The sequence below is a fragment of the Netta rufina genome (assembly GCF_964035555.1).
Source record: "Netta rufina genome assembly, chromosome: 1".
In the NCBI taxonomy this organism is placed as follows: domain Eukaryota; kingdom Metazoa; phylum Chordata; class Aves; order Anseriformes; family Anatidae; genus Netta; species Netta rufina.
The window spans coordinates 153,999,286-154,022,016 of NC_140123.1; the positions used below are offsets into that span (position 1 = coordinate 153,999,286).

Consider the following 22,731-nt stretch of genomic DNA (forward strand, 5'->3'; position numbering starts at 1 on the left):
GTCTGAAATTAAAGAAGTGAATTTCTAATAATTAAGGTAATGCAAGCTTTCTGAAGCTATATGTGGAAGCAAGTCTGTCAGGGGGAAAAAAACAGTCTGTTCTGAAGGAGTATGGTATCGATGTCGCTATCACTTGATATTTCAAATTGTTCAATGTAATTGGTCGATGGGTGGAGATATTTCCATTACTGTATTGCATGCTTAAAAACTAATTAAAAAAAAAATAACCAGGAAGAAACTAACAGCATTTCTTCTGTAAATCTTGAATGGTATCTGAATGAAAATTCAGGCCTTTGCTCATAAGTGTTTTTTTTGGCACAAATGTGCAGGAATGAATCAATTTGGCCAGATGAACATGCAGCTGTCACCGATGGGACCCCGGCAAACCCCTCCTCTTCAGCACCCTGGACAGCTAAGCCAGGCTGGGGCCATGAACCAGGTCAGTGCGCGCTTCCTTTGGCCAGGGCACCAAGCTCACGGGATTGCCGCCCTTGGCTGTGCTGCCCTTGACACAGGCAAAGAAAATTGAATAAAATTCAAACACTCCCTGTGTACTGCAGACACTTCTTTTGCATCCCCACTAAAAGATTTACTTGCTTTGTGGTCAACCTTAGATCTTGGTGATTTAAAAAAAAAAAAAAAAAAAAAAGTGATTCCGTTCAGTGAAAACTAAGTTTAAGTGGGGTTTGGAGGCTGTTGAACTCCTGAAACAAGGAACAAACCTAAGCCGTGGTCCCAGACTGAAATCAGTATCCTGTTCCTTAGCAGACAAGGGAAATGATCAAAATTTGTTTTTTGAAAGGGGCTATAGCAGGTTTTCTGTATTGTATTCTACATATAAGTGGCAAGCATCCATTTCTGCAACAAGAAAAATGTTTTTTTTTGTAAAATGTTAAAGGCATATGCACGTTGTGTGAATTGGGTTTTTCTTTTCCAACAGATGGGATTTCCTTCACGTATGCAACAGCCAGGAGTTGGCCAACCTTCTGGTCAGAATCAGTTTCTGCAACAGAACCCATTCCCTGCTGCTTCTCCAGGAATGAACGCAGCGAGCATGCCTATGGCTCAGCCTGGCAATCAGACACCAGTTTCTCAAGTAAGCTTGTGATTTTTGGAAGTGGCTTCAGTGGGCTCTATCACATATGGGTTTCATCGTTCAAGTTTGTAGTAACGGAGAAGAACTTGTTTTCTTAAGATGCTGCTGGAGTTACAGTCAACTGAATTCATGTATTGAGACTCAGCATTTTCTTGGCTGTAGTGCTGGTAATGGCAGGGGTGAAACGTTATTGGCTTGTTCTCAGGCTTAAGTTTAAGTGGCAGGATTTTTAAGATTGTTTTTCCGGATCAAGGAAGGAATTGTTATTCAGCATATAGTAAAGCATTTCTTGCTTAACAGCAGAGCCTGAGAAATTAAGAGATGCTGAAAGAGTAAGTCACATAAAAGCATGTCCATCCAGGACCACCAAATGTCTGTTGTTGGCTTAGGGGAACAGGAGGGTTGTCGCTACTAAAGATCTGACCTTACAGTCTAGCAGTTTCCTTTCTGTCCTTTCCCTCTCCATTTTCAGCAAGAACCTTTCAGGCCAGGAAGAAGTAGGGAACGTCAGTTTGCTTCTCGTTGATGGTTCTTCCTAGTTTGCAGGCAAGATTATTGTGGAGTGACAGCTCTTTTTTTTTTTTTTTCCTTGACCAATACATTTATTTATAATCTCAGTGCAGTTACAGCTGTACTTCTGATGGTAAATTCAGTTTCTAGTCTTGGGGGTGGAGGGTGTGGGCACACTAAGTATATTTGAATCCTTTTTTTTTTTTCCACTGTGGTGCATTGTCCCTTATTGAGGATGTACATATTGACGTTTTTAGAAAGAAACGTTTTGTGAACTGGAAGTGTAGGTGTTCTGTTCTTAAGATACATTGAGTATGAGTTGCTCGGTTGAAACTTCTCTTTTAGAGCTGAATAAACTAGCAAACGGCTTTATGTTCTATGTTCATGTGAAGCAAAATAAATTGCCCAGTTCTCCTCTTGAACCAGTTTAAAAAAAGTTTATCGCTTTAAAAAGTGTGCCAGTAATGGTGGGAAAGCTGCCATTTAACAGCAACTTCTCTCCTTTTCTGTTCCAAGTTGTTACAAATGTGTACTTGTTCTCCCATAGGCACAAATGACCAGCTCTTCCTGTCCTGTGAATTCTCCTGCGATGGCTCCGGGTTCTCAAGGGAGCCATATTCACTGCCCACCTCTTCCACAGCCTCCCATGCACAGAAATTCTCCTTCTCCAGTACCTAGTCGAACCCCAACACCTCACCACACGCCCCCGGGCTTGGGATCACAGCAACAGCAGGCGGCGGCAGCAGCAGCCACCACTGCCCCCACCCCTACTCCTCAGGCGATGCCACCTGGGCCGCAGTCACAAACTATGCACCCTGCTCAAAGGCAGACTCCGACACCTCCACAGGCACAGCTGCCTCCACAGGTCCAGCCTCCAGTTCCCGTTACCCCCTCTGCGGAGCAACAGCAGCAGCCCCTGTCACAGCAGAGCACGACCGCGTCTGTTCCCACACCAACAGCACCGCTGCAGCCTCAGCACCCCACAACACCTGTAAGGAACTGCTTTAATGGTGCATATGGGCAAGTGTAAGGTTTAGGTTTTTAGTTAATGTTTATTTTTGTGTGACTCTGGAAGTAGCTCTCAGGAGGCTTAATATAAAAAATATATGTATTATTGCGTTTGGGAAGTAACATTTTTGCCTCAAGACGAGTCTGTAGGTCACCTGGTGATTCCACAGAAGTATTTTTCATGCATATTTAGAAACTTGCAGTGAAGCATGCATGAGACCTTCAGTTATATCTACGTACACACAGTGATGGTGTACAGTGAGGAACAATATGAAAGTATCTATATGCTAGTTCTTCCAGCGCATGTGTCTGTCTGTCTGTAGCTGGAGTTGTGTAGCAATATGTACTTCAGGTTAATCAAGCAGAAGTACTAGAGTGCATTTAAACTTGGTGGAAATAAAGTATAGGTGAAAGGTAGATTAGAGCAAAGAAAAATAATAGGTTCACTAGGGTTCACTAGAAGCCTATTTGTAATATGTATTTTTTCCTCCTCAGCTTTCACAACCAGCCGTAAGCATTGATGGGCAGGTATCCAACCCCCCATCCACCAGCAGCACAGAAGTGAACTCTCAGCAGACTGCTCCAGAGCAGCAGCAGCCACCTTTGCAGGAAGTGAAAATGGATATTAAAACAGATGAGGGGGAGCCAGAACAAACAGAGCTGCAAATGGAGGAGAAATCTGAAGTGAGTTTCTTGGTCTGTTGTTGGGTAGAATATCTTCATCTAGTGCTGTTAGATGCTCTGTCTCCATAAAAGAGATTCCTCCCAGAGTTCAGTGAGGGCTGTGGATGCTATCTGCTGCTGCTGCTCTTGTGATTGTCATCTTCCCTCCTTCTTCTTAAAGTAGGGTCTCTGTTTTGTGGTTGTGTATGACAGGCTGCTTTACTAGTCCATGACAACTTGTCAGTGAGGACAACAAGGAGAGTGGCTGCCAGCACTGTCGTCCTTCCTGCAATTGCAGTGCAGGACAGACTGTCAAACCTGTGTGAGGAGCAGGATGAATGCCCCTGGGTCTGCTTGCAGCTCAGAATTGTTCAACAGTCTATGACTGCTACTACAGTAGTGTTTAAAGATATGTTCTAGCATATCTAATCAAGTTTTAGGCAGGTAACAACTACAAAGTAGACAGCCTTAATCCTGGGGAAGATTGGTGGGCAAGACAGCAGAGAAATTTAAAGGACAGAAACATGGCTGGATGACTCTGCAGGCAGCTGTGACAGGCTGTAATCTAATTTTCAGGTTAAAGTAGAACCAGTTGTGGAAGAATGTAAACCAGACCCAATGGAACAAGAAGAGAAGAAAACAGAAGTGAAGACTGAAATACCGGAGGGGGAAGAAAGACCTACTACTCCAGCTACTCAGTCTTCTCCAGCAGCAGGACAGTCTAAGAAAAAAAGTAAGCGGGAATGCTGACTGAAATTCATCTGCCTAGAGAAATCTTGAGAAGGGGTTGGGGCAGATGGGGACTGAGCTTTCTTCAGTGGTGATCAGTAGGCTTATATGAATTGGTTTTGTGGCTTTTTTTTGTGGCCATTTCTTGGACAAAAATGCCTAATATGTCAACTTGTAATTGCTTTTGGTCAAGTTCTTAAGGCTTTAGTATTTAAACATTAAGTATTAGTAAAATGGTCCATACAACAGAGGTGGGAGAGACTTTTCTCTGTTATTCCTGTAAATTCCTGGAACATCAGAGAGGGACCGTATTTGAAATGTAAAATTAGCTGTTAAATTTAATGGTGTCTTCCTATTTTGAAACAAGATCCTCTTAAATGTTTTGGCAGTTTCCTTATTGTCCAGGTGATCATTTTAATGTCCTACTCAGAACTTAGGGTTGAGAGGATAAACAACCCAAGTTAAGTATCTTGTATGCGTTGAGTTGCCTGTAGTCTTTTCACACACCACATTTTCCCAGCAGGTTTCTTCCCTACAGACATTTTTATCTTTCTAACGTTGATTGTTTTTCAAAAGTTTTCAAGCCAGAAGAGTTGCGGCAGGCACTTATGCCAACACTGGAGGCACTTTACCGTCAGGATCCAGAGTCTCTTCCATTTCGACAGCCTGTGGATCCCCAGCTACTAGGAATTCCTGTGAGTTTCTTAGCAAGATATTTTCCTGGCTTTAACCCAGAACTGCTACACTATGACATATCTACTTGAGAACAGCTTAGTCTGTCTTGTTGCCATTTTTGTGTTGATGTGTTTGAAGAGGTTTAACTTAGTGGAACATATGATATTTGAGTTAGGAAAGTTTTGTTTTTTCAAAGGTTCATTTGGTTCTGTGTTCCTTTTGATAAATAAGCAGGTGGACCATCCACTGAAGTGATTACCGCCAGTTCCCACTGCTGTGGGGGGATTCTTTTATATATGTTCCTTCACATTGTGATGCTTATATCAATGAGAAGCACCTGTAGAATTCAGAGCTTTGAGTATGTAGGAAACTAAGTGGATTAAGACCACTTGAAAATAAAATTATCAATGATTAAGTTATTAGCAAAGAGACTACTCAACTTGTTTTTCTTTAGGCTGAATTTTCTGCTTGCTTTAGAGTTGTCTCTGGAAGAAATTAGTATTCTTTAAGGGGTCTGTGTTTAAACTTTCTGGATTGACCACACAAAGTTTATTATCTGCCCATATGTGTACAAAGAATTCCTACTTAAGTCATTTGGGCAACATTTGTGTGAAAGATTTTTGATTGGATGGCTTTATTCAGTTTTAATTTTCTGCAAAATTACAAGACCTGTGTTATAGGCAGGCATAAGTCTTTCTAATGTTCCTGAGCAAGCTTTCAGTTGGCTGTCATATTTGGACGACTTTTACAGGACTGCTTGTCTTAATATTGTTTGGGGGGGGGGGGGGGGGGGGGGGATTGGAAAAAGGCATTTGTAAGATGAAAGATTTGTAGGAGGAGGCATGACATCTTTTATCACCTTAATAAAATTATTGGGTTTTGTTATTAAATTAGCTGGCCTGTTAAAAAAAAAAAAAAAAAAAAACCAACACTGGTTCTTTATGCTAATGTTCTTATGTATATCCTCAGAATCATGGTGGCTGCAAAAACCACTGCCATTTCCTTCTTTCTGTAAGCCTTGTTTTGCTGACTAAAAGCAGTGGCTTTATTTCATCGAGAGTAGATGAGTGATGGAGCCTGCGAAATACAGGAATAATGAAAAGGAAGCGCTAGGGAATGATATGGTGTTGCTTAGACTTCGTTGTATGTCACAAGCAGCTTGACAGGCAAGTCAGGGAGGAACCTGTTTTTCTTGCTGTGTCCCAGAAGAATTTATATGCTGAGAATACCTCTGCTGTCATTTCACAACGTAGTTCTGGAGTAGTATTTTGATATGCTACTTGTTCTTTCAGGATTACTTTGACATAGTGAAGAACCCCATGGACCTCTCTACTATAAAGAGGAAGCTAGATACAGGGCAGTATCAGGAACCATGGCAATATGTAGATGACATCTGGCTCATGTTCAATAACGCCTGGCTCTATAACCGCAAAACTTCCCGGGTATATAAGTACTGTTCAAAACTGGCAGAGGTGTTTGAGCAAGAAATTGACCCAGTTATGCAGAGCCTTGGTTACTGCTGTGGAAGAAAGGTAAGGAAAAGTCGTTCTTGGTTTTTTTTTTTTATTTATTTTTTTTTAATCTGCTGCTTGCTTTCTGACACTGAGGAGGAAAAATACAGCGCTTTTAGCAACTATGGTGTTTCAAAAATTCGGAAAGCTTACCAGGATTCACTAATCTTAAGTGATCTGGTCTTAAGTTTTTAATGCATCTTCCAATTCTATCTGTTGCTTAAATCATATATTTGTATATAAGCCCTTGGGGGGCTGGAGGGGAAGAGTCAGTTACTGAAAGCTTATGTTGATTTTGTTTAGTGCTAACCAGTTCATAATTACAAATGAAGCAGATGTTACTGCACAAATGCTCTCAATTGCAGTGTGTATTGAGACTGTTGCACTTCCACTCTCTTGTTTTGATATGCTCTCCGTGTTTGGAGAAGAGCTAACCTGAGAATAACAGTCTACTGAATGTTTCTTATGACTCTTTGTAGTCTTGCCGTACTGTGAGATCTGTGCACAGAATACCGTGGTCATGGGTGGTGTCTGGGTCATGCTTGCTTGCGATGGAGAGCAAGTGACAATGTATGAGCACTAAGATGACCCCTTCCTCTTTGCAGTTGGAGTTCTCGCCACAGACTCTGTGTTGCTATGGCAAACAGCTATGCACAATCCCTCGAGATGCCACTTACTACAGTTACCAGAACAGGTAAGGAAAACTCACTTGGTGCAGTTTTGTGCATGCTGCAATCAATCTGTCAAAGGCATGCATGTATATGCATATACACCCTCTTTATATGTGTACACCTTCGTGTTACAAGAAAAAAGTTGCTGGAAGCGCCCTTGAATAGTTTACCTTGTGTGCTAGTGATTTCTTTTTGCAAAAGTGCACTGTAGTCTATGCTCTTCTGCTTGCAATAATGTGTGATGTCTTAATAAATTATCCTGCAGTTAATTAAATATCATATATACAAGTTTGTTGTCTTTGCTTGCTACCATGCAGCAGTATTTTTCATGGGGAAAAAAACACATACAGCAAGTATGTTATGTTCATAATACATATCATACTTGGCAAGTCTTTGTTTTTCTTGCAATTTTAACTGAAGAACAAATATTTTTGTGGCGCAAATCTTCAATGAAGATTTTTATATTCGGATACTAAGTAGATTACTTGCTTTTTCTTAAGTAAGGGAGCTGTCTTCACAGGCTTTTAGCAGCTGTGTAAAGAGCTGTTAGTTCTACAGCTCTTTTAACTAATGTTTTTGACCTCCAGTTTATTGAAGTAATTAAGCCTAATCTTATTTCTAAGGAAAGATTTCTTGCTAGGCTTCTCTTTGCCAACTGAGGGATTGAGGCAGGAAGAAACAGACTTTGACACTCTCATATCCCCATGCCTATTGCCAGAGTGCACCTGCTAGAGAAGGGATGGTTACCTCCAAATTATGTTTCCTCCATCCATTTAGTTCCTGCTCTGTTCTAACACCATTCAAAAACAGCAACAAGGAAAACAGATTTTTACCTGAAAGTCAAGATTTTGCAAGAATTATAAATTTCTCAAGCACTTGGTTAGGTAGAAGCAACCAAAGAGCTGTAACAGATATATCTGAACCTTTTTAGGCTTCATAAAGTTTTACAGCAGTCAATGGAGTTTTTTAGGAATGAAGAAGGGAAATTGTTTGTAATCTGAGTTTGCAGAGTCCCATAACTTCTGTATTCTAAAAGTCCAAAATTACAATAAGCTCTGTATTACGTATCAGTATTTTCTACTTACATTTATCTATGATCAAACACTTAATGGACCAAAAGACAAGTATTCCAAAGTCTGGCATGCTTTACCTGCTTTCAAACATCAGAATGTAAAGTTAACATGTGCACATGGGACTTATTTGTATATAACAATACACACACGTACGTGTATATCCGTAGACTGAAGTGCACAATCCCTGAAGCACTGTTCTGTGCATCACCTCAGATGAAGGCTGGGAGAGAGGGTTGAGACCTGTTCATCTTAGCTTAACAGCTGCTGTAGTGTTGGTTTGTGTAGCTTTACAATAAACTGTAACTGTTTTTAGATGCCTTGTGCACTCAATTAACGTGCTTTAGTAATAGAGAGGCCACAGTTTCAGAACACTTCTGAAGGCTGGGGTAGAATCTTGAATTAACCACTGTTTTTTTTCCAAATGTAAATGACACTAAATGAAACCTTTCTGTGAATGCTTACTGTACTGATACTTGCACTGTTCTGTGCTCAGATTGGGCTGTAGAAGAGCTGTGTATGTGTGGATAATTTTAGGTGTTTAGTTAATATATAGTTTGACAGTTCTATAATTGTCTGAAAGATTTTGAGGAGAGATTGTTTTATTCTTTAAGATTCTGGTGTTTAGCTTCCCCTTTCAACTGGGAGAGAATCCTGTGGCCTTTCAGCATTTATTCATTGAAGATGGAAGGTTTATCCTTCTTCCACTGATGTCCTATAGATCCTCCTGCCAACAGAACTGATATGCTGATGTAGAAATCAGCATAGCAGTTCTTCCTTCTTTCTGCTCTATCCCTCTTTCATTTTAATTCTTTGCTATGCTATGTGTGGCATGGATTATTAAAATGAAGAGGGTATGGGTATGCTAAAATGGAATACTCGTTTAATTTGCTTTAATCATTTGCTGCTTGAGAACCCGTTTGAGAGATTTATTGCTAATCTGTGCTTTGCCTTGGCTTTCTGCTTTGTGTTGTCTTGTCCTGCTTCCATGTTCTTGTTTTTGTCCTGCAAACCCCCATTTCTTTGTCTGTTTGTGTATCTTCTCCTTCGTGCTTGTCGTTGTCTGCACTTGGCTTTGATTGCGCAAAAAACCCACCCAAACAAACAAAACCAAAAACCAAAACCAAAACAAAACCAACCAAACACAATGTGGGGCCCATAAATCTGCATCATTGAATATCCTTGCCGCCGTTGATGACCTGCTCTCTGCTCCTGTCCCTTCCTTGGCCTGCTGTGATTGGTGGCTCCATTGCTTGGCTTGGGCTGTGTTGTGTGGACGGAGCAGTTCACCCAAATATGGCCTTCTTGCTGACAGGTATCATTTCTGTGAGAAGTGCTTCAACGAAATCCAAGGGGAGAGCGTTTCTCTGGGAGATGACCCTTCACAACCTCAAACGTAAGTTACTCGTGTTTGCTTGGGTTATGCATTCATGAACAGTGTCATGGTCTAAAGTGCATCCTTGAAGGGAGAGGGAGTTTTAGGTGACCCTATTTCTAAGCCAGTATAGGGAGGACCAGATATTTTTAGTAAAAGCCTGGACTTGTGCTGTAAATTTCTTCTTTAAAATCTTGACTGGCTCAACTGTTGGTGAGGAGAAAGAAGTTGCAACTATAGAGCTAGAGAGGAGAAGAAGAAGAGAATCACTATTTTTCTGACAAAAACATCAAAGTATTTGAATGCAGAAAAGAACCGTGACTACAGGCAGGTAGGTGACAGATGTAGCTTGAAGTAGTTGAATGTAACATTCTGCTTATAGGCTGGCTGTTCATCCTTCAGCTTGCTTTTCATCTAAATCAGAAGCAGGCATCCTCCTTTTGCCATTCAAATATTTCAGTGTTGGAGTGCCATCTGCCTATGAGAAATCTGTGCAGTTGTTGAACCGATAATGGCAGAAGGCTGTGGATGGATTTCCTTGCATCTTCCATGGTGGTAGGAAATTGTTTGGACAGTCTTCTGTTCCACTGTGCCTTTCTCATACCCCCCCCAAAAATCTTGAATCAGTTTTGGGAGACTAAGGAAGCCCTTGAGGGACAGCTAAGTGCCAAGCAGTTATTCTGAAGGCTTTGAGTTGTTAAGATGTTAAAGAAAGCTATTTTGGGGAAGGACCTTCCAAGAACTCTGCAGATAGAAACAGGTGGGGAACTTGAAAGTCTAAAGCGAAGGGGAGAGTTGTCAAAGTCAGTAACTGGGCAGATTGAGGTGACTTTTGCTGGAAGTAGAAGCTGTCTTTAGCAGCACATCAATGAATTTTGGTCACACATATGTATTTAGAGCAATTGTGAAAGAATCTACTAGGGCTTGAGAAGGTGTAAGTGTATCTGCTGCTCTGGAAGGAAAAAGAAATTGTTCTTGTGCTGGTCAGTGTAAGGGGCCAGGCCCCTGCGAATAGTATGGATTGCGACTCTGCTAGAAGCAAAGACAAGATTTAATCAATATTGTTCAATTTTATTAGTATGATATCTGGGATATGAGGTAATTACACATGAGAAAAGCAAGTATATAGGTACATGGAGGTCTATGTAAGTAAATATCAAATGTGTATACAAAGTTTTGCCTAGCTGCTGAGAGAATACAGCCTGTCTGGTAGGCATAAGTTGGCACAGCTTGTCACAAACCTTTGAGTCAGGGTAGGAGGCAGCATAGAGTGCTTTTCAATTGTTATGTGACATTTGGAAATACAGGTGCTAGCAACAAATTTAATTTTTAGTAATTAAATAAACCATTGCTTTCAAGCAAGTAACGGTGAGAAGGTACTTCCAGTTCATAATGTACTTTGTTTTTGTAGTTGCTTTAAATATTTGGCTGTCATGTAATGAAAATGGACGCTATAAGCTGTACATAAGCAGCAAGTGTACTTCTAAACACTCGTTCTCCTACTTAAAGGCTTTCTCTCAGGACCTCATTCTGATGGGGCAGAGAGATCTTGCTCCCTTCTTCTGTTACCATAATGTGTAGTTAAAATGAAGGAAAGCAAAAAAAAAAAAAAAAAAAAAAAAAAAAAAGCGTAGAAACATATGTCAGGTCTTATTAGAACACTTCTTTGGTGACTAGAGCTACAGTTTGGAGTAACTGGAAATTCTGCAGAATAAACGCTGAAATAAAAGGATTGGAAGGTTAATGCACGTTGGTGTGACACAGACTCAGCCCTTCTTAGGGAGGCATGTATCAATTGTCTCATGTTATCCAGCATCTCCTTAAGGTAAATTCTCAGAGATCTGGGTATTCTTGTTATGAATATTCTGGACTACTTTGAGTTACACTGGTGTAAAAGATACCTGGGACCGTACTGTCAAAAAGACAAAATTCCTAGTCCCGCAAAGGACTTTTTAAAGGAAGGTAAACCTAAAGTGCAAAGTGATGGCTGGGTTGAGGTTGGAGTGTTTGGAAGCTTAAATTTCTCCTTTGAAGTTAATCTAGGAGGAAGGCTAGAGGAATCTGAAAGAAAAGATCCTTTTTCAGTAATGAAAGATAATTGGAATTCTCTGCCTTCAGAATATCAGAGGCATATCAAATGGTCCTTTCACTATGAGAGACTGATCAAGCTTCTCCAGAACTTGAACCAGCTATTTACTATTTATCCTTTGGTAAAACTGAATAAGGGAGCAATGCAGGTCTTCACAAGCTATTGTGCTACAGAGGATTTTCTTTTTCCAGTGGGCAGAGTCAAGTGTGGCGTATATTTTGATTGTCAATCACTTTGAGCAATAAGATACCCTTCTTTGTAGTGCTAGTGAGTGTTTTAAAATAAATCTGCTTGCAGGTGTTGTCTTGGTGTGTGGAAGTGTGTGTGGTATGGCATAAATATATGCTGTCTTGTGTTAAAACTGAGTTTTATTGCCTGTTTTTCCATAGCACGATAAACAAAGAACAGTTTTCGAAAAGGAAAAACGATACACTGGACCCTGAACTGTAAGTAATGCTGTCACATCTTGAATGATCCTCATTTCATCATCGCTCTTTTGTTAAAGACATGTTATTCATTCACTACCAGCTTTGTTTTTCATCATCTTCCAAACTTCGTGTAGCTCTGTTCGTTAACCGGCAGGGGCTGCTAAACAAGCAGCATATCTGCCATTCTGTCTTGAGAATCCAAACTACCACAGCTGTACTTAAGAAAAATGTAAAGCTGTATGTATGGCCTGAAATTAGTGCATTTTGTTGTCTTTAATGTAGATCCAGCGAAAGAATGAATGCAGATAACTAAATTTGAAATGCTGCTGCAGCAAGTACATGTCTGAGAACTGATTTGGGTCATTTGGCAGTAGCTTTTTTGGTGCTGTTGGCTTCTCTAGTTGTCATATTTCACAGGCAGCTGTAGTAGAAGGAAAAGATCTGTTAAATTTGAATTATTTGGTTCTTCTGTACAGCTCTGGAAGCAGAACTGTAAGCATTCAGTAAAGATGGTGGTGACTCAGCTGCTTTTCTTTGTGTTCCTGATGGTCTTTTTTTTTTTTTTTTTGAAGCCACTTTGAGCTCCTTCGTTATACACCTGTGCTGCTACTCTGAAAATGCTATCCTCATTCTCGAATGAGTAGCAGGGATATTTATTCTTCCCACACTATTCTTGTAAAGGGCATAAAGGCCAGCCAATTCTTTCTTCTATTTTGCGAGGGCTGTGGGAAGGAGAAAATAGGAACTTGATTCATAACTTGTCTTTCCGTTTGTTATGGTGGAGATGCAGCCTAACACTAGCATACAAGCCTAACCTACAGTATGATACCATGTGCCCTACATAAATGACAACTATTCAGTTTAAGTCTGACTTAGAAGCAGTTGTATTCAAAAGGAGTCAGATTGTCCTGATACATGAAATAACATTAGCTATTTAGGAAACCTATATTCACCAACATCTGTGACCTAAACAGCATGACTTAGCTCTGAGCTGTCCTTAAATCTCCGGAATTCTGAAAAATGCCCTTGAATATTGTTAGTGTTTTTTTCTTTCCCACCTTTCTGCAGTAGATGTGCGATGTTCCCCAGGCTTCAAGCACAGTGGGGCAACTAACAACCCACAGTTCCTCCTGGTTCCTTGCTTCTGATGACTGTGAATCAATTTTCTTTATTGTAGCAGCAACAAGCAGTTCACAGGTTTGAGTCTTAGAAGGGTTTCACTAATAAAAAATAAAAAAAAGTAGAGGGCAGTAAGGCAAGCAAATGGTGTAACGTGTCCCTGCATAGCCTACCTGCAGATCTTTAATGCATTCTGGAGGCTGTTCTCAGCGTGGGTATCCTCTATGATAAATAGTCAAGAACCTTAAATGCTAGAACTGTTTTATTAAAGTATTACAGAATGCAAAAACTAATGGTACTACTAATCTTGCTTCCCTGCCACCTTTTTTTTCTTTCTACAGGTTTGTTGAATGTATAGAGTGTGGAAGAAAAATGCACCAGATCTGTGTTCTTCATAATGAGATAATCTGGCCTTCTGGGTGAGGAATTTCTCCTTAAGTAGAGTATGAGATAGATTTACTGGAGTTAGTGCGTATCTAAAAATGTCTAATAAAACCCTATCCAATGGAAAAAGTTGCATACCCACCTGAAAAACTTACTGAATATATATGGTAACCTCAGATTTGGAAATCATGTCCTACTATTGTGTGAAGTTTTCTAACATTCCTGTATGTAGAAGGCCTTTCAGCCTTATGCTTCAGCCTTTTATGTCTAAAGGTACTTCTGCTTTGTGAAAAGATGTTCTTAGTTTGAAACAATTTCATACCAATTTATTTTCTGCACAATTCAGATTGCTTTGTCATCTTCAAATTTTGTAACCACTGAAGTATTTTAAGATGAATTCCCCTTCTTGACCCCTGATCAGATGAAATTGAAAAGCAGTGTAGCTGTCTTTAAATACGGAGTTGCTGTTGATCAAAATATGCTGTCTTTTATTGCTTTAATATCCCTTTAAAGAAACTTATAAATTATATGTAGAGAAAGATCTATAGGGAGAGTTCAGATGATTCCTTCCTGATGAGAGCTCTTTTTTTACCATTTTGTTATCATTCAGATTTCTGCAGAAAAGGTAGATACACTGTAACAGAAATAATTTGCAAATCTTTTTATAAGCTACAGTGTACTTAAGTGTTGTTTTTAATAAGGAGGGGAAGAAGGAAAGAAAAAGATTGGCATCTAGCCAACTTGTATTTTTTCTTAACAGTTTGAGACTGTTTAACTTAAAGTATTCCTGGAACAATTGGTGTCAGACCTGCCAGTAAAGATGCTGTTTCCTGGGCTGAATCTTGCAGGTTGTGGCAGGGCTGTACACAGGCGGTGTACCTCTTGGATCCTGTACTGCAGCTGTTTTTGCTGGCACTATTCTCTGTGCTGTCTGTTAGTTCAATTTTCAGTTAAGGTATTTTCCAGACCTTACCTGGTGAAAGATTTTGTTTCCAATAAGATGCTAAGGAACTTGTGATCTGATTTGGAGTGTTTTTCACTTTACCATATTTCTGCTTCAGTTTTGTCTGTGATGGCTGCCTAAAGAAAACAGGACGAACCAGGAAAGAGAACAAATTCTCTGCTAAAAGTAAGTTTCTGATGACATTTGCACAAGCAATCTTAAATACTTTAAGAGTGGGGAAGAATTGGCTTTATGCTCATTTTACGTTTCAGTCTTTGAGTTAGGTGGACGATACTTTCTTGAACATCTGTTCTGTGGTCTTCAAAATGTCTGCATTCTCAGGTGCTGCCTTTTGGTTAATAGTCTGTGGTACAGGATTTATGTACTATTTTAAAGCACTTGCTAGTGCAAGATCCATGGTATTTTTATCTGTTACAGGGTTAATAGCAGCTGATTTGAAGGCACTATATGGAACAGAGACAGCAATCACACAAGTTTCCACCTAGACAAAACAAGTCTTTAGAAAGCTGCTTAGCTTAGTGTACATAAAATAGTAAATATTTACTATAGCTGCTCAAAAAAAAATAATTTCCAGTCAACCAGTATGTTTGGAGATTCAAATGTAACTTAACAGCAGTGTTATGCAGGTACTTAAGTTGCTGCTTTGGAAAATGAGGAAGGAGTTTGTCCAAGACTGTAAATTGTCTTGAAATTTGGGGTGGGGTTAGGGGGTGGACTGACAGACTTAGCACTCAGTCAAAAATTTCTCTTCAGCATTTCTCATGAAATGGAAAGCAAACCAAAGGTTTCGATACAGGTGTTACCACCTAAGTTTTCTTTCTAGCAACCTGTATCTGTTGCCAGGCATACATACTGCGTACATGGTGATGCTGGATGTATACGCTGTATACTTGGCTAAGAAAGTCTTAAATTGAAAAATGGAAGAGCCGAGTGACAGATCTGTAACCTCTGTCAGAAGTAGCGGGCAGCAGTGAGACGGGCCTTGTTATGCCACAAATCTTTGAACTCCCTTTCAGCTTTAGGTTTTGTCAGCTAACTCCATGCTTGTGCTTCTGTCTGCATTTTGTTTGAAGAAACTTCTGAACAACCTGTTACTTGCAGACAGTGATTTAGTAGTTCTTTATCAAAATGGATTCTTTGGGAAGTAAAGAGATTAACTTGACTAGTGTGACTTAAAGACGGAATATATTTCTAAGTGCAACATCTTGTCTCGTCTCAGCTACATCTGAGAGCAGTGTTTGTAATCCAGTTTAAGTAATTAGAAGCTTCTATTCAAGGGGAACCTTAATTGTGATCGACTTGAAAGACAGATAGGAACTGGGTTGAGATGCAGATTGTTTCTTTGTTTGAATGTCTAAACCATAAGCGTGCCTGTAGGTGAAAGGCAGCTCATCTTTATTCAGAAGGGGTCGTGTTCAAAGATAATGCTTTCATTTATAGTAACGTACTGCATGTGTTGAGTCACTTTTCATTTCTCACCTGAAGAGAGAAATCACATTTGAACACTTTGATTTTTTTATATATTCAGAGATGGTGTCTTCTTCCTGCAGGGTTACCGGCTACAAGGCTTGGTACCTTCTTGGAGAACAGAGTCAATGACTTCCTAAGGCGACAAAATCACCCGGAGGCAGGAGAGGTTACAGTTAGGGTGGTACATGCATCTGACAAAACTGTCGAAGTGAAGCCAGGAATGAAAGCAAGGTATGTTCTATCTGCTTCTAGGTTTGATCTGTTTTGAGGAGGAGGTGGGAGGGAAAGCTATTTGAATTTGCTTGTATGTTACTATAAAGAAAAAATACTGATGGATTCAAAACCTCGCTACCAACCAGTTCTTGACAAACAGGTACTACGGGAGCATATTAGTTCTGATGAGTGTTGTCTTTTTCATAGCACAAAGTGGATGTGTTATATTTGAGTAGTCTGTAAGCATTTAAATGTAAAATTACCCTAAAATTGCACTTGTTGTCTTTACATGCTGATACGTATTCTCTAATACGTGGATGTATTTGGAATTCCCTTTTTACCTTCTAATGTGCAGATTTGTAGACAACGGAGAGATGGCGGAGTCTTTCCCTTATCGAACAAAAGCGCTTTTTGCCTTCGAGGAGATTGATGGTGTAGATTTGTGCTTCTTTGGGATGCATGTGCAGGAATATGGCTCAGACTGTCCCCCACCCAATCAAAGGTAAGTAGCTGCATGAAATCTGATTTTGTTTTGGTAATGTTTCAATTAGGTAAAGCTTCTGAGGTTCTGCATAGAGTTTCAGCCTTGCATATCTGAAGAATGTTATTTGTGTTAGCTTCTGGAAACAAAATAGCTTCTGGAGGGGATATTTAGTTAAAATAACTTATTACTGGGGTTGCTGGCTGGCAGACTGACTTCAGGATCAGCTGTCAGTATTCTAAGGAGAGGGATTGGATGGCTCTACAGAGAGGAGGCAAAGATAACAAAAACTGGTACGTTAGGATTAGAGACTTTGAAGATTATGTTGGATGCTTCAAATATATAAAATGTGAATAAATTTCTAGAACTAACTTAAAATCTTTGCTTCTCATCATGCCCTCTTTTTTCTAGGCGAGTGTATATATCTTACCTCGACAGTGTTCATTTCTTCCGCCCTAAATGCTTGAGGACTGCTGTCTATCACGAAATACTAATTGGATATCTAGAATATGTCAAGAAATTAGGGTAAGCCTTTTTAATGTTTTCTGTGCAGATTTGTGCTAGATAGTTCTTAGTCAAATTAAGTTACTTCATCTTACTGTGCAGAATTCGGTGTTTAAATATCAACCAGTGATAGAATAAACTGGTAACACCTGTTTACAAGCGAGAAGACAAAAAAAATGGATTTACAGGTATTTCAGGAGAGGCTTGTTTCACATATTCTAGGTATAAAAAGCATTTCCAAACTGTTTTAAGTCTAGGTAGAAAAGTTAACCTTGTATGGACAACAAAATTTGGCTGGCCTTGTTGATTGATTGTACAGTCCTTGTGAAACGCCACTGCTTTAATCAGGTCATTCCTTTGGACTGGCAAGTAAGTTCTTATCCATGTTAGTTTATGAGGAGAGAGGTAAGTGTATTGTCTGCACTGCAAGGGTACTGAGAAACCTCTTAGAGAAGAAGTAGTTCAAATTGTGAGAAACTGGAAAGTTAGAGGAAGAGGACAGTATACATGGGACAGCACCAAAGAACAGAATATACATGGGACAGCACAAAAACCACCACAGAACAAAACACCACAGAGCACGTTAAGGAAAGAGAAGGGTGCAAATTAAATGACTGATAACTGAAGTAGGAAAGATAGTGAGGTAAACATCAGTCTATTGTTAAGGGTATCTGGTATAGTTTGGCAGAGTTATTCATGAAGAAATTTTTAGGGATTGTTTAGGGTAATTGAGAAAAAATGAGGGAGTCAGAACGGAGGGGTGGGTGGTACTGTACTGTCTTCAGTACCTCAGAGAGATGATACGTTCACCTATGATGAATATATACACTTCGAAGGCATACATTAGACTTCTTTCCTGATGTTTTGTTATATATTTTCTGATCTGTGAGTCTGAAAAACTTACGTGTAGAGCTCAAGGCTCAGTTTTACTTAATGCTGTTCTGTGCTAATGGGTAACATCAGGTTCTCATTTTGGGAAAACAATATTGGTCACGCAATATCATCTCTCCATTCTCAGGCAGAAGGAATGACAACTGGCTACAGTTCCCAGGGTTTGGGTAGGGTTCTGCAGAAGTGTTTCTCAACGCACCAAGGATGGTTATTTTTCTCTAACTTGAGATCTGATTATTGCTCCTACTGGAGTTCTTTGTAAAAACTAATAAAGAAGAACTGAGGATGAAGAAATGATCTTCATGGCATTATAGTCTCTGCAGCTGCTACTATTTGGATGTCATCTGTCTTCATAGTGCTTATGATTGTGTACCCAACAGCATAGGTTGATAGTGACTGTGTTTTGTTTATTTCCAGATATAATTTTGAAACCTTTTAAAACTGATTTTCAAAGTTAAAAAGAATCTACAGTAGAAAAATGAAGTGTGTTTAAGCAATTGTGTTTCTTAAATGTTGCTAGGTAATGAATGATTAGTGTCTCATAGAAAAAGAATTCTGCATTTTCCTACTATAAAATACCTAGTCTCCGTCTTTCTTGTTAGTTAATTGGCAGGTGGTAACTGAAGGTCTGCATTAGGCTTCGTTTTTTTACCTTGACTTAAGAACATGCGCATTTGATATGAGCTCCTCTGTATATAGTGCTAAATCTCTATAAATAGATAAATAAATAATGGAAAGGTGCTAATGTTATCTGTGTGAATGGAGCTGGAATGAATGCTGGAATTGAGATCTTGGAGAGCTACATGTATAATTACTGTACTTCTGGTAATAGCAGCCAAGTTTGTGGGAGCTCCATCTGGTGGCAGAGAGGGAAGCAAGCTCTATTAACTATCATCAGAGCCCACATGTACTCTTTTTGTCTAACGATGCTAGGTATACTACTGGACATATCTGGGCATGCCCACCAAGTGAAGGAGATGACTACATCTTCCACTGTCATCCTCCCGACCAAAAGATACCCAAACCCAAACGACTGCAAGAGTGGTACAAGAAGATGTTGGACAAGTCTGTGTCAGAGCGCATTGTCCATGATTACAAGGTTTGTTAAGTGCATGTTTGTGTTGTGGGAGGGTTTTGACCAGTCTCATCTTCATTTTTTTTTTTTCTTTGCCTTATGCATTGTCTGATTCTGGGAGTGTACTACATCAGTTTTAAGGGAATTGAGCACTAAAAGCTTAGAGTTAACCTGTCCTATTCAAAGCATGTAGCTTCTGAAATCAATTCTAATGGTAGATTTAAAATGACTACCTAGAATAAACCAAATTTGTGAGCAATGCTGTATAAGGATCTAATTTTTTCAATGTAAAGAATTTATGAAATCTCTGGTTTTCCTGTGTTAAATAAGATTTCAGGGTTAGGCTGCTGACAAAGTTGGGAATAGGTAAAATCTTTGGAATTACCAACTAGTGTAGAGAGGTCAGTGATTATAGATCTTAGTGCCTTTTTATCATGTATTGAAAATTGTCTTTACTCACTTGATTTGTAATAGTGGTAACCAGATGTTGTTTTCTTTTTTCAGGATATATTTAAGCAGGCGACAGAAGACCGTTTAACAAGTGCAAAAGAGCTACCTTACTTTGAAGGGGATTTCTGGCCGAATGTTCTAGAGGAGAGTATTAAGGAACTCGAGCAAGAGGAAGAAGAACGGAAGAGAGAAGAGAACACTAGTAATGAAAGCACGGATGTAAGAATGCTTCCATTATTTCATGATCTAAAGTAAAAGTTGTGATTACCTATAGTCATTTGAATATTTAAAAAAAAAAAAAAAAAACACACAAAACACTACTAGGCTATTTGCATGGCTGGCTTTTTCACCTTTTGCTGTAATGGAAAATTCAAATTTACGTTTTATAAATTAACAGTTTGGTAGAATATCAGCTACATTTCTATTAGCAGTGGCTGTTCATATGGCTATAAACCTAACTAATTACCAAAGTCAATTAAAGTGAAACAACTGTTAGTTGAATATTTTGCTGCTGAAATCCAATTATCCATGTTCATGCTGCAAGCTCATCCTGGCTTGGAAGCTTCTTCCTTAAGCTTTAGCTTCTGGACAGTGTCTCTCCTTTCCAACCTAGATGTTACAACAGTGATCTTAGCAGAACACTTGGAGAAAGCAAGACAGCTCTGATTTAGTGGTTTACTCAACTGAGGGTTTTGTTTTTTAAGTGGCAAGCTTTACAGTATTGAGGATGTAAAGCACAAAATACTGTTGAATTGTTGTAGGGCTACCTAAACTACAGATTTTTTTTGCTAGTATCTTGTGCAATTTTTTTTAGGAGAACATGCAAAAAATATCCTTTCGCATTCCACACAGAACAAAAAAAGCTATACCTCTTCAAAAATAAATTTGAAAATGAGCAGATGTGGAATTCATACATTTGTCCTTGCTTTGTTGAGCTCTTTGTGGAAGAGGTGGTGAAAAGTAATCCTACTCACACAGTAGAACTTACTAGTTAACTCTTGTTTAAATGCTGCTGCTTCCTCATCTTATGAGATATTTGAATTTTTTTCTGGTTTAGAGTCAGCGTTCTCCTAAAAGATTTCTGCATCAAAAAGTTAGTTTAATGTTGCAGGAGAACCACATGTTCTAGTTGTGCTGCTCTTTGCAACGCCTCCTTTCAAGGCTTTTGCATAAACTAAGTTTGAGCCATCTGGGAATTAGGCAACTTGATACTGAATTTGCAATAACTAGCAATAAGTAGTTACTTGGGGAGGCATCATTTCATGTCATTTTTTTCCCCACTTGGCATAGTTGCAGGTTCACATCTCTCTCATCTATCAGAAACCAGTGTTGAGGAACCTGACCTAGCTGTGTGTGTGATGCTTCTCAGTGCCTATGTTGATCTTTCACAGCAGTTTGGTCCAAAAACTCATGGTGGGGAAAGCTTGCAGCATATTGCTGTTCAACCTTGTTACTAAAAATAAATTGAACTTGTTATTTACCCCAGATTTCAATGAAATCTTAGGCAATAATAATCTGTGGACTCAAATTAAGTGATAATCATTCGTGTTCACTGGAAATTTCCATCCTGACAAAGTTATTTTAAGCTTAGCTAAAAGCTTATTTGAATTAAGAATTGCTTTGATTCTTGACTATCATATGCTCTAGTGTTTTGAGAGACTCTCTCAGACGTACAGATTAAACTGTTCATTGCTAATTGATTATAACTGAAGTGAAGCTGACCCATTTTAACTGTTGCACCTTCCTCGTATCATATCCTCATACTAGAAATGATATTGCTAAGGCCTTTTGGACTTGGAAGAAAAACTTAATATAAAAATCAGTTTAATATTATACAGTTAAGAACTGTTGGACAGAGGGGTGTAACAAGGTAAATCTAGGTGATTAAGTCTCTTACCTACAGTTAGTGTAATATTAATTCTGCTTTTTTTAGTTTTAAAATGCAGCGAGGGCCATTTGCTGAACCCATTTGTGATTATTCAGGTTCTTCAGCATTCAGCTGTCAGAGACGAACAACTTTCGATAAATATTGTTTAGTGCTCTTTATCCCTTTATCCCTCCTAAGCATTTATGCTTTTAGTGCTTTTGGAGCTATGCATTGCTGATCTTGTTATCTTATGGAGTGATTCCAGTGGAATTAATGTAATCTTAACTTCCTTTCAGGGGACACCATGGTAAGTGTCTTTGGAGTGAATTACTGTGAGTTTTAGTCCTGCAGTTATAAAAGGTGTGAAAGTAATAAAATGTTGATGTGGTGTAACTTAGATACATGACATAAAGATACATGACATAAAATGCCTTTAAAATTACCAGGTGAGCAAAGGAGACAGCAAAAATGCCAAAAAGAAGAACAATAAGAAGACAAGTAAGAACAAGAGCAGTTTGAGTCGTGGCAATAAGAAGAAGCCTGGCATGCCCAATGTGTCCAATGACCTCTCCCAGAAGCTGTATGCCACTATGGAGAAACACAAGGAGGTGAGAGCTGATAGAATGAGAAATATAGTTTGTACTTAAGTACGCAAGTGTACAAAACCTTAGTACTTTCAACAAATCAGTGTGCTGTAAATCATACAGGTATGGCTGGGGAAATGGGTGGCCCACCAGACAAAGGTACCAGTAAGTCAGGGCGTTCTTTGCTATGAGGGCAGTGGGTTTAATCCAACTGTGCACATGTGTAAGGAAATTCCTAGCAGTAAAACTGTTGTGGCAGTCCAGACTGTTAGTCTGTTCAGTCCAGCACACGTTACCTAATGCTTCTGAAGGTGACCCTGCAGTGCACCCGGCGGTTTGAAATCTCTCAATCCTTACAAACATACCACCTTAGCAGCACATCATTTGAGTGTTAGCTGGGCCTGGAATTGTGCACTCGGTGTAATGTAGTTTGGTGAAGAAAACATCTTGTTAAATTCTGGCATTAACTCTTTTTTCTTTGATTCTCAGGTCTTTTTTGTCATCCGTCTCATTGCTGGCCCTGCAGCCAACTCCCTGCCTGCCATCGTTGAGCCTGACCCACTCATTCCATGTGACCTGATGGACGGGCGCGATGCTTTCCTAACCCTTGCTAGAGACAAGCACCTGGAGTTCTCCTCACTACGAAGGGCTCAGTGGTCGACCATGTGCATGCTGGTGGAGCTGCATACGCAGAGCCAAGACCGCTTTGTTTACACCTGCAATGAGTGCAAGCATCATGTGGAGACCAGATGGCACTGCACTGTTTGTGAGGTATGCTTGGTGAAGTTTTCCCTACTCGTGTGCCTGTATCTCTGTGCCCAGAGTGCTCTTCAACTAATTTCACAATATTAACTAATGAAAAAGATCTCTACAGCTCATCTTCTGGCAGTTAGAAAAGAGAGGA

At 39.5% G+C, this 22,731-nt stretch overlaps 1 protein-coding gene across 2 annotated transcripts in view; it reads left to right on the forward strand.

The window, feature by feature from the left end:
- The window catches only part of EP300 (EP300 lysine acetyltransferase), a 62,913-nt gene that overhangs the window by 35,367 nt on the left and 4,815 nt on the right, over positions 1–22,731 (forward strand). The window contains exons 12-30 of one of the 2 annotated variants that reach the window (XM_084303447.1): positions 330–439; positions 941–1,096; positions 2,154–2,597; positions 3,110–3,298; positions 3,854–4,010; positions 4,583–4,701; positions 5,974–6,213; positions 6,798–6,886; positions 9,249–9,329; positions 11,787–11,843; positions 13,286–13,363; positions 14,390–14,457; positions 15,843–15,993; positions 16,331–16,477; positions 16,868–16,981; positions 18,785–18,950; positions 19,431–19,595; positions 21,690–21,851; positions 22,317–22,598. In XM_084303447.1, coding sequence (XP_084159573.1) covers positions 330–439; positions 941–1,096; positions 2,154–2,597; positions 3,110–3,298; positions 3,854–4,010; positions 4,583–4,701; positions 5,974–6,213; positions 6,798–6,886; positions 9,249–9,329; positions 11,787–11,843; positions 13,286–13,363; positions 14,390–14,457; positions 15,843–15,993; positions 16,331–16,477; positions 16,868–16,981; positions 18,785–18,950; positions 19,431–19,595; positions 21,690–21,851; positions 22,317–22,598 — 2,975 coding nt within the window. The remainder of the gene's footprint in view (positions 1–329; positions 440–940; positions 1,097–2,153; positions 2,598–3,109; positions 3,299–3,853; positions 4,011–4,582; positions 4,702–5,973; positions 6,214–6,797; positions 6,887–9,248; positions 9,330–11,786; positions 11,844–13,285; positions 13,364–14,389; positions 14,458–15,842; positions 15,994–16,330; positions 16,478–16,867; positions 16,982–18,784; positions 18,951–19,430; positions 19,596–21,689; positions 21,852–22,316; positions 22,599–22,731) is intronic. The other variant, XM_084303448.1, reaches the window with a different exon arrangement.